At 35.3% G+C, this 15,578-nt stretch overlaps 1 protein-coding gene across 9 annotated transcripts in view; it reads left to right on the forward strand.

The window, feature by feature from the left end:
* TBC1D32 (TBC1 domain family member 32) overlaps positions 1–15,578 on the forward strand; it is an 80,022-nt gene that overhangs the window by 36,925 nt on the left and 27,519 nt on the right. For all 9 annotated transcript variants that reach the window (XM_051792106.1, XM_051792109.1, XM_051792105.1 and 6 more), the window contains 3 exons: positions 6,358–6,480; positions 7,764–7,872; positions 8,690–8,783. In XM_051792106.1, coding sequence (XP_051648066.1) covers positions 6,358–6,480; positions 7,764–7,872; positions 8,690–8,783 — 326 coding nt within the window. The remainder of the gene's footprint in view (positions 1–6,357; positions 6,481–7,763; positions 7,873–8,689; positions 8,784–15,578) is intronic.

Consider the following 15,578-nt stretch of genomic DNA (forward strand, 5'->3'; position numbering starts at 1 on the left):
TCTTTTTTTTTCATGCATATGTGATAATATGACAGTAATAGGCATCAGAATACTTTGAAGAGGAAGACCAGATAATTTTTCTTTGCCTATCTTATATACATACATATACCACTATTGAATTTGTGTTTTTCTTTTTCTTTCTCCCAGTGGCTTACTTTGGCCATAAATCAGTAAAATTCCTAAATATTGTGAGATCAAATTTTGTATGTACATTCTGAATTGGAAGAATCTTTGTTAGCCACACCCTTGTTCACTGAGACACCACGTACTAGTGGGTGTCAAGCAGCCAGGACAGCACTCTGTTCAGGAATTTGGCTTTCTGCAGAGAGATACTTGGAAGATTCTGAGGGTAAATCCTGTTCTTTCAGATATGCAAATTGAAACTGTTTTCTTTGTCATACAAAATACCATGGTGAATATATTTTTTATTTATAATGCTAGTTTTCTTGCTTACTGAATGGGTGCAGAGGATGATAAAAATGCATTTTGTCTATTTCTGTTGCTCTACAAAACTACCAGAGAAAGATTTAGGAAAGAAAGTTTAAATAGCTTATATTAAACTGACATAAAAATCAATCAGTCTCTTGAAATTTGCCTCAAAGCAGTATGTCTTAGTAAAAATTTCATCTAGTGCACTCCAATGAAATCCAGATGAATGAATTAAATCCTGCAGGAGCTGGGAAATGAAAAAGAGTGTGATAGGCCAAAGATAACTTTGTGGGTTTAGGAAATTCAGATAACAAACACCCTTGTGTTCTTTTCCTTTCTTTTTTTCAATTGCATTTTAAACACCACGCCTTATATATAATTGAATTTTAATAATTAGGTATATTCAGGGTATATAAGTAGTTTGTTCCCTTAACTGTACTTATATATATTGTTGATTAAGAGACGGTGCGATTTTAATGATTGTAACACAATGGGAGAGCATTAATTGTCTTGTTTTCTAAAGGTAGAAGACACGAATCCTGATCATTCTTTTTCTTCAGGTCAACATGCTGTTTAGATTTAATCTCTCTTTCCCTTTCTCTTTATTAAAAAGCATTCTGAGTAGCAGAATCTAAAGGTAAAAGAGGACAGAGTCTGTATTGCTAGTGATTATTGGTGATGGCGTTTTGCAACAGGATTGTGTGGACATGCTTCCACATCATCTGTGATCGTTTTTTTGTGAGTTTATATGTTAATAGTAGTTTGTTGGGTTATTAATTTAAAACAATTTATTATTAATAAAATGGAAACATCAGATTCTGTGATCAGATTATGTCACTTAGTTTTCTTAACTTCACTGAGGGAAATCCAAAACACTTTTCCTTGGAGTCCTCTAGGCTGTAAGTGATGCTCATGGAAAACATTTTTGTTTAGCTAGGGAAACTTTTACAGTTGGCAGTCACATTACATGTGATTTCTAGGTACATGGGGTAGCTAAAGTGGTGTGGTGCTCTCTTGAAAATCTTTTCATGTGGAAATCATCAGTCCCTGAGTTTTCTCACTGGGAGAAACATGACTGCCCTGAGGTAGTAGCTTCCAGTGCCCCAGACATTGGAGGTGTAACTTCTATATCCAGAAGATCTCATATTTTTTTTAAAACTGTGCTTTGCCTTCAGTGGAACAATTACAAGTCTTGATCCTTTAGCAAGACCAAGTGTAGAGACATCTTCTCTCTGCTCGTTACTGATACCTTTTGTTCAGTCTGCAAAGGCAGCGTGCAAAGGCCGTTTGCATTCCAATGCTGACTAGGTAGCTTTTACCTTCCTTGGAGTTTTTTTGGTAGCCCTTTGCCTTTTTCTTCGTGTTTGGCACTTGATAGTAGTTGCCACTCACTATTTGGATCCATGTTCTTGTTGAAGCTCAGATTGTTACTCAAAGCAGTATAATAGAGAATAAATCAGTTGGTAATGTAGGCTCTGATGTTAAACATTTTGAGGCTGTCTCCCATGATGGCAATACTGGAATTGTTTAATGAATGTTTTGCTTTGGCTTTCACTGTTGGTATATGTACTTATTTAGGAAGAAGGAGATCCTGCTGCTGCAAAGAAGTTCCAGTCCTTGTTTTATTCCATTTAAGTTTTTAATCTTTATTTCTACAAGAGAAAAGAAAAATCTTACCTTGTCCCACAGCTGGGGGAGAGCTCTCTGCAAGTGTCATGCTGTATATTTTGCACTGACCTTAATCAGCCATGCCTATATCTACAGAAGGCAGTAACTGCAAGCCAAAAGAAAACCTTTCACTAAGGACCAATTTAACATTTCAGGATCACATCACAGGAACACCTTGCAGGCAGCATAGACATAAGAATTTCATGTTTAGTTAGCCATTGCGTGCTTTATGAACACATACATTACAGAGATTGTAGTATAGTTTATTTTGGATGTGCTAGTTTATTTTTTTCCATATGGTAGATGGATTGCTGATTATAGCATGAAATTTTATCTTCTTTTGGTGGACAGTGTACTGGCTGTGAATGAGTTAATTTTTTTAATAGCACTCTACATAGGTGCTGTGTTTTGAATTTGTGACTAAAACAGTATTGATACTACACTGGTGTTTCCACTGACACTGTGCAAGGAACTGCTCAGGACTTACTTTTTTTTCCCACTCCCCAGCAAGTAGGCTAGGGGTCTGCAAGAGGTTGGGAACAAACATGGCTGGGACAGCTGACCTGAGCTGACCAGATGGATGTTCTATGCCATATTATATCCCCCTCAGTAATAAAAAACGGGGGTTTAGGGTTTGAAGGTAACCGTTGCTCAGAGAGTGTCTAGACACTGGTCTGCTTGTGGAAAGTGAGGAGTGAAAGAGCAGCTGGGTGAGTGCTTAGTTGCTGACTGGTGTCAACCCACTGCAGACTTATTCAGGAGCAGTATCTTGCATCTTTCACCTCCAGCTGAGCATTTGCTGATATCCTTGAAGTGAGAACAGAGCATCAGATTGACTTTGGAAAGAACTTATATTATGGAAGTAAGGAAGATTGGTGTATTGGAGTCTAGTGGGAACTGGAGAAAAATAAAATTGGGTTTACCATAATAAAAGTGGTGTTTGAGAGAGACATGATTTGATATTAGGAGAAAAAAAAGACAGCTTGAGAAAATGGGAATTCTTTAAAAGGAACTCACAGAAAAAATACTGAGAAGTTTGATAATAAGCTTTCCTCATAATATGTGTTTGTAGCAACTCGGAGAAAATCATGGGCAGTTTAATTATATTATTTTCAGATGAAAAATTTTAAAAGAGGCAACATAAAAAGTGGCAAGGTTTATATACTAGCTGGTTTATAACCCATGAAGGACTTCTGTTCTGTTGTAATTAAAGGGGTCATTATGATTCCACCTACCAAAACCATGGAGATAGTTGGTTTGTGGAGGTACACAACTACTAGCTAGAATGCCTTTTTTTTAGATTAGGCGTTTCTACAGTGATGTATAAGTTGTGAAATTGTAGTTGATGTAGTAGAATGCAGGGAGCACCTTCCAAGAAAGACATGGATAGGGCAGGAAATGCAGAATTCAGAACAAAATTACTTTTTGCTACCATATATGATATGTATTTTAATATTTTTTAATTTATTTAAAATTACAATTCTATAAAAGACTGCTTCCAGATAGTCTTTTGGTTTATCTGCATTACACTTTGTTCCTGGCAATATGGTATATCTTATTGGTAGTGTTCCCAGAAGTATATAATCAGATTTGAAAGGGAGAGGAAAGATTGTGTGGTACAACTGTAATGCAACTGTTCTGCTCAGAGTGAGTTCAACTAGAGAGCATGACTCAGGGCTCTGTCCAGTCTGGTTTAGAATACTGCCAAGGCTGGTGATCCTGCAGCATCTCTGGGCAGTTTGTTCCAGTATTTCACCATTGTCACAGTATGTTAAAATGGAATTTCCTGTCTTTCAGTTCATGCCCATTGCATCTAGTCCTTTCACTGGCTATCACTGAAAAGTCTGACTCCATTTTCAAACTTTCCTGTCAGATACTTTTACACATTGACAGGATCTCCCCTGAGGATCCTCTTCTCCAGGCTGAGCAGTCACAGCTCTCTCAGCCCCTATGTCAAATGGCTCAAACCCTTTATCATCTTCTTGACCTTTTGCTGGACCGTCTCCATTACATTGATGCTTTTACTGGGGAGCCCAGAACTGGACCCAGCACTCCAAGCTGTAACCTTACATGTACCAACAGGTGCAGAGTCACCTCCCTCACATGACCTTTTGGCAGCACTCTTTGTTACACAGCACAGGATGCCACTGGCCTTCAAGGGCATGTTACTGGTTCGTGTTCAACCTGTTGTCCACCAGGAGCCCCCAGGTTCTTGTCTTCAGAGATGTTTTCTAACTGATCAGTCCCAGCCTGTACTGTTGCTTGGGGTCCTTCCGAGATACAAGACCATGTATGAAAGCCTGTCTTCCAATTTTTAGCAGTATTCAAGTTGGGAATTCTATCTTCTGCATCCAAACAAAATTTTAAAATAAACTGAAAAAGATATGCTTTGATTTTATTGTATTATATGTGTAAAGGTTTTATACATTTTCATAAGCATGCACTCTGTATAGGTGGAATATTGAGATGAGGAGTCTGATCCAATTCTCAAGTTTCAAATGTAATGAAAAAGAACCAAAAAAGAAAAAACTCCACAACCATATTCAAGTATGTTTACAAATATACACACAATATGACATTTTTTTTTAGTTGCAAACTTTAGTCTATTCATTTATGACTTTAGAAGGCACAATAATGGAATATTACCTTTAACTAAATATATGTACTTCAGTGATAGCATTTTTAACTGGATTTTTTTGCGTAGGTGAAAATTTCATTTGAATTCCTAAGCAGCAGCTGCTCATGTTAGATGTTGTGTATTTTGCCATTTATCCTACCACTATCCCATCTACCTAGTTTTATTTGCTCATGTTTGGTTGGGTTGGGTTTTTTTTGCTCTACCTTGTCTACCAGAGGAGATGTTATAAGGCATTCTCAACCACCAGTCTTCTTCCAAGTGGTTTTTAACTGCTGGAAACACATCTTTGCCATTTATTATACTTAAGAAGTTATCTATCTTCATAATGGTTTCAGTGCTATTTTCTGGATTTTTTCCTCTATATAATAATAAAAATTATAGTTGAGCTGTCATTTCTTCTGTGATTTAGAAAAGTACTGGAAACAAATCAATGTCACAAAATAGTTAATGTATAATAAATAAAACCTGAAGAGGACTGAAACTGAGCAGGTCAAGTTGTATTAAAAAACAACAGGAAAAAAAAAAGACATATTTTCATCTTGACTTTATCCTTGGCCACAAGTGTCTGAATTTGCTGGTGTTAAATTATTGAGAGAATGGCTTGTGAATTTTTGCTGTTGTTAGGAGAAGCATATTGGAATTACAGGGAAGAAAATAAGCACTGACTAACAGACTACAAATTTAAAATAGTATGTATTTTCCAGTTCATATCAAGTCTTATGTGAATGCAAAATATAACGCTGATCAGACTTAATTTGTTGTGTGTTATGACTGTGATAAAACAGGAAATAAAACAGTAAAAAGAATGTTTAGTCATAGTATTTTTCTTGAACAGGAAGCCCTCAATGAAATTATTCTGTTGTGGTCTTAGAGTGAATAGATTAGTTAAAAAAAATTGCATGATTTGGATTGCTCTGTGTCAGATTTATATGAAAATATTTTGGAGTACTTTCACCATTAAGTTGTCCTGAAGTAAAAGAAAATTGTATATACTATACTGTCATGTGCTCTTGTGATTATTAATTTAATTCACCATTGTTTTACTTTCTCTGGAAAAAAAATGAACACAGAAGATTTGTTGGTTTTGTTACACATTAAATCTTTTATTGCTTTTGAACTGTGTTAAATTGGATTATACAGAGGGGCTTAAAAACCTATTTTCTCAAGGAAAGATTTTTTTTTCTTTCTGCCTTCCTTCCCCTTCAGACAACCTGATTCTAAGTTGCCTTACCAGCCTATTATTATATAATTTCCTTACGTTTCACATGGAATGTCTTACTAAGTCTGCATCACTTTTGTTACTCTGTGATATAAAATCAAAAGCAGACTGAACTGACCAGTGGATATTTTCTCTGGTTGTTCAATGCACACAAAAAATCTGTTGGAAACCATTCCCTGCTTGCTTACGGTCGTGCCACTTGAGTGGCTAAAAAGTATATAAAATAGTGTTCCTGACCTAGTTCTGTCTGGGTGTTTTTCAGATACTTCAGGTTGGTTTTTTTGTTGATTTTTTTCCCCCTCCCTTTCTATTGTGAGATCTCATAAACACGTTCACCTTTGTCTTATTGTGCATTACTGGATTCCTGACTGATGTACTGTTGTTTCAATGTGTCCTTCTGCAGGTTGTTAAATGTGCTGTGCTGTGAGCTCAATACCCTTTTACTCTTGGAGACTCAGTATAACGTGTCACAAGTTTTACTAACTGCTCAGGAGGAAAATGTCACAGAAACTTCAGAAGGACCAGGGTAAGAACTGACTGATGTAAATGTTATTTTAACTGTCAAACTCTTCTCCTGAGAACAAATACATGGATGCCTTAGTGGCTTCAAACATACAAATGCTTTCACTTAAACTGGCTATTAATGTGCACAGGTTTCCTTGTGCAGGTTTGTCAGCAGTCTTAAATTATGAAAAGATACAATGGTCTTCTCTTTCTCCCATGTCCACACCAAAAATATAAGAAATAAAAAAACAGTTATTTTTCTGCTTTTGATTTGTATTAATCTTAGTTGTTTCTTAAACAAAAAGTGTACATAACTTGCGTATGTAAATATACCTTCTAATTCTGTATTGTTTTTTAATGTTATGTATTTATTATAAAATTAGAGTATTGCTTTAATGTTTATGAATTAAAGGCATCATCTGTACTTTGGGTTATTTTGAGAGGGTGGGTTTTTTTTGTTGTTGTGGTTTGGTTTTGGCTTTCTTATTTATTTATAACTTAGTTGACTCTCCAACTTCTGTGACTTTCCATTTGCTGTCTTCTAAGTAAAATTACACAGCACATCCTTTCAAAAGGAAAAGTATATTTTTGGGTCAGAAGTGGACAGTCATTTAGTTACAGACATTTTTTCCTTTCTCACAGCATGCTGAGTGTTAAGAATTTTCCTCTTGCTGTTTGTTGTATGTGACCGTTACAGAATATAAATCAATCAGTATAGGTGAAGTCTCCACAGATATAGATCATAGTTATTTACCATTTGAGGATGAAACCTACTATTTCTGTACTGAGGCAAAAGTTTTATTAAGAACCCTGGTGTATAAAAACTGGATATTATAGCTTTTAAAAAATTTGTGTCTTGACCTACACAATGACTTCAGACAGCAAGATGGCTGTCTTTTAAGTTGTGAATAACTCTACATATTTGCGACAGCAGAAGTATATTGGTAGGCCAAATAAGGAACAAATTTCGATGGTCCATTAACTATCTTTACTCTAATTACTGAACACGTGGACATAACAAAGCTTGTAAATTTTCTAATCTTATGTGTCCAGTAATTGCTCAAATGTTTCTAATCAGTAATACGTAGCGAATACAAAGTTAGAATAATGCTCAGAGACAAAATACTTCATGTTTCTGTTTATTTCCTTATGTCTGTGTGTATTCCTGGTTGCCTTTAAGTCCAGTGTCTTTCTCAAAGTATTCTTTCATATAAAAGTTTTTGAATTAAATAGTCAGTAAATCAAATTCTAATTTTTGGAGTTTTTTATGTTTCTCTTAGTTTTGTTTGTTTTTTTTTTCCACAGAGTTTTTATAATTGATGGTCTGTCAGTGGAGAGAAACCACATTCTTGTAAGGATAAATCTGATTGGAGGACCACAGGAAAGGATTTTGCCTTTGAGAGCACTAGATAAGGTTAGAACCTAAAGTTTAGCAGTTTCTCTTTACTTAACTCCTGACTTCATTGATTGAACATTTTTGCTGATAATTCAGCATGTGAAAAACTACTTAAATTAAGAAATACTAGACCACCTTTAGCTTTATAAAGTGCTAACGTTTAAAGAAGTGATATACTGAAAAAATTGTTCCCACTATCTGGGGATTGGCATGTACCTAGGACATACTGCATTCAGATGACAAGCGTATTTTGCTCCATTTTGATGTTACTTTTAAGCAAATACAGCTTATATTTTTTTTGCTTTTATATTTCTGTGGATTTTTTAATTAGCTTTCCATTTGTCTTCCTTTTATTTTATATTTTTTTGATGCTTGGGTTTTCATATGCAGTATCTAATACGTGGAGCTTTCATCAATGTTTGTTAAGCAACACCTTTAAGTGTTCTAGTTCTCACTGGCTGTCAGTCTCATAAAGATGAAATGAAAATTACTATCAGCACAACCAAGACACCTAGATCAGTGTATGAAATTGGAAATACAGTTTTGTGTTTTGTGGGTTTTTTTAAAATTTTTATAAAACTTGCAATTTCCTCTGTGTTTGAAATAAAAGCTGTAAAATCAAAACTGTCATTGGTATATATCATAAAAAACTCTGGCTCAAATACTTTTTGGATTTTGTATCTTTTCTTTAAGTTATGACACATCTCGTTGCAAATTGTAATATCAAGTGTCATTTTGATGCATAGGTAGTAATTCTGGGAACTGCACCTTTGTGTGTTAAGTGCACAAAAGCTATCAATTCTTTTCCTAAATTAATTTTTGGTCCTGTTTCTAGGGCAGCGATCCATATCCTTGGCCAATGTTTTCATCGTTCCCTTTGCCAAAGTGCTATCTTGCAGGAATTCCTAGGAAAGCTGAATTCAGACAAGGTACATACAAAGCATGTAAGCAGTGTAGATGTCACACAAGCATCTTGGTCAATTTTAAAATTTCCTTTTCCTTCCTCCTTGCCCCTCCACTCCCCCCTCACATCCCATGGATTATGATCTATTTAAGTACTTAAGTATATTTTATTGCTGGCTGCATTTCGAGCTAAATAAATTGGTTTGGTTTTACTTGTCTGGTTTTGTGCAACTGTCAGTCTGCAAAGCTCTGTTTAGTAATCTAGTTCTTATGCAAACGTCAAGATTAACCTTTTGGCTAGTGTCAGGTGGGTGACTCATAAGGTACATTTGTATCATCCCTCTAGTAACTGAAGCAAGACAGTATGGTTAAGCTACAGATTTTTTTTTTACACTATTTTCTTGATTCACTTCCCCATGTTTACAAAGCTTGGTGGTGTGTGAAATAGACAGCTTTTAGGATAGTTGGTTTCCACATTGAACATCAATTTGCAATGTGAGCAGACTGAAGAATCCTTTGAAGAAGTGACTAGTCACAGCAGTTTAATTCACACAGAGAAACCTGTTTAAGGTTTTAGTTTGCATAGACAATGCAAAAGAATCTGATGAATAGTTTAGTAAATAAATAATTCATTATATTTGTTCATGTTTACTATATCCTTGAGATGCACTTATTGGAGATTATTTGCTAATTTCCTTAGCAGAGACAGATTTTCAGAAGTGGTAGAAATTCTATATTAACTGTAGAAGACAAAACAGTCTGTTTGTAAATCTCTAGGAAAAAATAACTTGAGAAGGTGATTCCCTGCTCCCACAAGAGGAAAGGCTATGTAATTATAAAAGAACGGAGTTTTCTATATCGTTTCTAGGCTTCCCAAGGCAATATGCATAAGACAACAATCAGATAAAAAGTGGGTGCCCAGTTGTTTTAAATATGTCTTCAGGGAGGCAGTAGTATCTCTCTTGGGTTGGAAAAGCATATCGTATTGTATCCCTCAGAACTTCTCTGTTCTCTTGTTCAGAGGAATTCTCTTGCTCATCATTACATAGTGGCATAGTGGAATAACGATTACAATTGTCCTTTTTGCAGATTCAACCAGCTAGGAAAACTTGGGTAAAACTTTGATTAACAGTAAGTTTGCTGAAATAAAATTTCAAGGGTTTGCAAATGAATTTGATGAATAATTGAAATAATGGTATCAAAGAAGTATTTCAATTTGAAGTGGTATTTTTGGTATTAACAGTATCTTAAGTAAAAGATTATATAACTGCAAAATGAACAGAACATTTGGTTTCAGAGTCAAAATATTTTGTGTTTGTTATTTGAAAAAAGGAAAACAAACATTGAAAGTGTTCTGTTTCAGTACTCCAAAATCACGAAACTGTGAACATATGATTTGCCAGACTGAAGCTTTCGGTATGCGTAAGTTATTTTGAAAGAAAGTGTTGGAATAAATAGACCTAAAATGAAAAGAATAAAATTCATAAATCACTATTCCACTGCTTGGGAAAACAGACATCAAGAGCAAGAGTAGAAAATGGAGAATATCTGAACTGTATTCTTCAGCACTACAATATGGCAGTGATAGAAGTGCTCTTTCACAAGAGAGGTTAAAAATATGATTATGATAAAGATGTGTATGTTACATTTATACAAGATAGAAGAGCACCTTTACACAACTTCTTTGGGGTTTTCAATATTCAGAATTCATATTGTGTGTTACTTGTACAGCTTGCTCAGAGGTTTAAAAACAGGTTAGAAAAACACTTGTTAAATTTTAATTCTGCCTCAGTGCAAGGAGATGGACAGGGTTCACACGGACTTACGCAAGAATTCTGCAGCCATGAAAAAACACTTGTACATCGTATGAGGAGGAATGCATGACTGCTTCTTCATATCTGTCATCAAGGATGGAAAGCCAGCACAATGTTTCTGTGGTTCCTTGAACCTGTCTGTGTTCAAATTTAATGCATGCAGTGTTCCATTATGTAACCTGTGTGGTATCATTCCTGTCCTCCTTTTTTGGGCTTTTCTAGGACACGAATAATTAAGTCTACTAGATTCTTATTACTATTAAAGAATATAAAGGTTTTTTTGGCTGAAAAAGCTGTAACTGTAGGTTTTATTCTGTCTGTCCTGACCTCTTACTTGCCTCCTCTCTTACTGCCCATGTGACAAGGACACCTAAAGAGAAGCTTACCTTTTCTTTCTGCTTTGAAAATACGTCCTGTATCCATCATACAGTTGTGATATCAGGTGTAAAAACATAACCTGAGTTGATATTTTTTTAATGTATCTACAGAATAGATATTGGAAATGGCCAGGGGAGAGTTAAAAAAATAATAATAAAGTTTACAGATGTAATATAACACCACTGATACTGCTGATTTTGACCCTCCTTTTAGATAGAGTTGAAGGACAGCTGCAATAACAGAACCTTTGTTTCCCAGAAGAGTGTCTCAACTAATGGAAGGTGTCTTTCTGAGTGCAAACTGAAATTACTTACTGAATATTTTGGAACTAGTGAGCTGAATTGAGGTCAGAGAACAGGAAGCTTCATTTCCACAGCTCTAGACCTCATGTAGCCTGTGACTGTGTCTAGTATAACACAAGCCATGGAAGCCACTTTCACTCTTATGCTGAAAGTAATGTAAAAGGGGTTGATACTAAAAAGGACTTATTCACACTGAGTTTTCAGTAAAGAAAACCTAAGAAATGGGTGGATTTTTATTCTCTCTCTAAATTCTTTTCAAGGGGGATCAGAATGGGCTACCCAAGGTGGTGGTAGAGTCACCTCCCTGGAGGTATTTAAGAATAGACTGGATGTGGCACTTACTACCATGGTCTGGTTGACAGGAGGATGCTAGGTCAAAGGTTAGACTCAATCTAAGAGGTTTTTTCCAATCTAGTTGATTCTGTGATTCTATGACAGTGGTAAACGTGTAACATTGGCACCTTTTTGGGTGTTCAGTTTGGGGTGGAAAGGGAGGAGAACTAATGAGCTGTAAGAAAAAGCAGAGCAGTGGTAACTCAGATTATTCTGATAGAACATGTGTTTCCCAGCACGAAGGCCTGAAGGCTGAAACTAAGAGAACACTTCTTTAACACTCTTGCTATTACTCTGTGCAATTGTAGTGCTCAGAGACTCTAGCAAGTGGATATTTGGACTCATTGCATCAAAAATTAATTTATTGTAATTTATGTTGGTAAAATTAGTATTGGAGTAATTCCTTCATTTCAAGATGACACTTTGAGTAAGTAGACTCACCCCAAAAGTATATTTGTACTTGGGAAAAATCTGTAGTGCTTTTCTGTTTACAACCATCTGCACTGGTTTTGCAGATGTTAGGTATTTGTCCATGTGGTATATGTGTCTGTAGGGAAGGATTTATAGAAAAATAAACTTGCTTGGTTGTGTATTAATATGCACAAATTCTTTCAGCCAGTACTCAGAGCTTGAAAAGTATTGGTTAGCAGTATATTAATGATGCACTTCTGTCTAAGATAATTTATAGTGAAGCTTCAAATGATTTATGTGAATCATTATTTACGTGTGGAAATTAATTATGCCATTTCCACTTGTTTACACTGCAGCAAGACACCTGTTGCTTTTCTTTTGTTTTAATTGTTCAATTATTATTTCATTAAGATAATTTGAGGAAGAACTATCAAGTGGTTTTCAAAGAATGATAGTTCTTTATCATTCAGGAAACAACTATGAAAAAGTTATTTTTTTTACTTGTAATTTTAACTATAGTGTAGATTTTTAAAAGTTGAACTCTTTAGAACTCTATTAAACTGTAATATTCACTGTCCTATTTGCCCACACGATGTTTTCCTTTTCTACTTCTAGCTCTGCAGTTATGACAGTTGGTAATGAGTGTGGCTGAAGAAGTGTCCATAAATGTTCTGCATTGATGCATTCACTTCTTGGCATTTCCCTAAACTTAGGTATCCCACCATACATTAATCTTACTTCCTTCTGGACTCGTACAGTCCAGAATTGCTGCCAAAAATCTTTGGTAATGTTCTTAAAGTATTTTGATAATTTATCTCAAGTTCTCTGAGTTCTTTGCTTTGTACTTCTAACTTAAATGGGAACATGCTGCCGTGTTTCTGTGTTGGTTTTTTTGGGGGGCTTTTTTGGTTTTTTTGTTTGTTTTGGTTTGTTTGTTTTTGTTTTGGGTGTTGTTTTGGGTTTTGTTTTTAAATCTGATCTCAGCACTGTTTTTTTAATACCTGTTTGAAACTAGCAGTTGCTTCTTAATTTTTATTCTAAATTTTCTCTGTCAAAGAATCAGCTCTATTAGCTTTCCTTTTATCCCTTGTAATTTCACATAAACGTCTTTATCACCTGCACTTTTTTGACTTGTCCTCCTTTTTATATTTCTCTCAATATTCATGTATGAGACTCTTGTCTTTTGCTTTTAAGTCCACTAAGTTAATGAAAGATAAAAGAGCAGTGAGTAAACAGGTCTATGAGAACTGTACCTGGGGCTTCCTAAATTATATATCCTTATATGGATTTGTTTTCATGTAGTAGTCAAATACAATATCGTCAGGTTATTCATTATCTCTCAATTTACATTTTGAATAAGAGACACATGGATTTAGAGATCTTAGTTTCTTTGTCACAGAAAAGCACTTCTGTCGCAATGCATAATCAGATGAGAAAGGGCTTGTTGCATTTCTTATGTTTTCTAAAACATTGATGAATTTTCCTAGGTCTTACTTGCTTTAGGCACAAAAGCTAGCTGAAGAATCATTTGAAGAATTATAAAGCAACATCTTTCAGGGAAGGAGGTCAATTTAAACTTGCAGTTATGGTGTGGTGGTTCAGATTTCATACATGTAGGTAACTGTAAATTATTTATAGTGCAGTTTCATAGCTTCATAAACTGGTAAATGTGATGGGTTTTTTTTTTCATATGACTACACAGAGCAACCAATGCTAGCACAAAGCAAGGGATGGGATGGCAAAATATAACCGCATATGAGGAAGAAAGCAGAAGTGCAGCAGATTAATTAAATTTACATTAGTTTCTTTTCACTCATGGTATATTTAAAAGCTCACTAGCATCAGTAGAGGAAGGTCTTACTCCTTTTCTTCCTCACTTTTTCTTTCTATTGACTTTTTTTCCTTTCCTTCTGCTGTTCCCTCACCTTCTGTCCTCTACCCCATTCAGCAGTTCTGATATTTCTTCCAGAAAAAAAAAAAGTAAAGTCATTAATTTAGGATAACTAGTGAACTCATTTAATGACATACCAGAAAAGAGAATAAAGAAAAGCAAAACTTCTTTTTTTTTGGCATTGCTGTGTGTTTAGAACACCTCTAGTGGTAGTGTGAAAGCCCACGCTCAGTAACAAGTAGTACGGGTAGCCCAGGACTGTGCGGTTGTTTGAGTTCCAGCTCTGTGATAATACCGTTGGACAAGTTATAGTTGCATTCTAAATTGCGAAAGTGAGCTGGTGTTTATTTGCTATCGTGAGGTTTTTCGAAGCAATTTTCATTCAAAAAACCTCTCAAGATATTCTCTTTTTTTTTTTTTCTTTTTCTTTCTTTCCTTTGTACTATGATGACCTGCTGGCAGAAGTGGTAGTCCACATTTAGTGACAAGTTAGGGGAGCTAGTGGTTTACCTGGAAGAAAATGAGAAGCAGCAAGTTTCCACAATATAATGCCAGTTACAGAATGTAATGGATGTATTAAATACATGACCACTACAGAATCTTGGTTGCATGGATCTTAAGTTTGTTTCTCTGTCATTTGAGTTTGAACATTCTTGTGTTCTCTCTGAGGATCCTAAGTCTTGCATCCTCTTTGACTGAGAGAGAGGAAGTCCACTGGTTATATAAAAATGATTTCCTATTTTCAGTAGGTTGCTTGCCACTCACTGTTCTAATGACAGGCAGAACACATCTGTCAGTGCAGATAACCTATCTGCATTGGTTATCTTCCAAGTTGCTTAAGATCCTTTTGTATTAAATATTACCTTCCCTGCCTTGAGGAACCTCAAGGCAAGTACAGTGGTCCATGGTATTTAGCAAAAGTTCAGAAAATACTGTTAATCCTGCAACCTTTGTTTCCTTATCCTGTTGTTGGAGCATAAATGAACATTGTAGAAGGTTACATGTTTAAACAGTACAATTTTGGATTCATTGACCCTGCTGGATGGTAGCATGTGCACATTTCAGCAATCACAAAGATTTAAACTTGTAAAACCTATAGGAGAGGAAGAATATTAGAGACACAAACTGTGCAAAGAAAAATCTAGGGATCATACCAAGAAGCCAGGAGGGGGCAGCAGAGATGCCATGAACTTGAAATCCTGCTTTCTTGAGAGGATACTTTTTAGTAGTTTTATTTTCTTCAGAGGATTCAAAGTTTCACCCTTGTCTCTGGTGAGTTAACTGATTAAATCTTAGCTTGTAGTTTCTGGTCCTTGTCTGCCAAACTGATTTAATGCAATCCATTAGGAAGTAAAATAACTATTTAACTTGTACAGAGGAGTGTTGCTTTGCAGTTGTAAGATTTTCTTCAATATTCACCTGTTACAGAAGTAACAGCAAAGGGCAGAAAAAGAACTAGAAATCCTACTGACAATACTGTAAGAGTTAAATTCTTTTTCACATTAAATTTTGATAAATAGGCTGTTCTAAGCGTCAGTACGTGTTATTTGGAAAGAGACTGAGGACTAGTTATTTGAGGATAACAGAGACATTTCAGGTTAATTAATTTGGAATCGTTATTAATTATAATAATTACTATAATAAACTCATTTTGAAATGTTATGTATTGTATAATAATTTCCAATAACAGGG

The sequence above is a fragment of the Manacus candei genome, unplaced genomic scaffold, assembly GCF_025592945.1.
Source record: "Manacus candei isolate 608988 ecotype Guabito, Panama unplaced genomic scaffold, ASM2559294v1 h1tg000034l, whole genome shotgun sequence".
NCBI classification, from domain to species: domain Eukaryota; kingdom Metazoa; phylum Chordata; class Aves; order Passeriformes; family Pipridae; genus Manacus; species Manacus candei.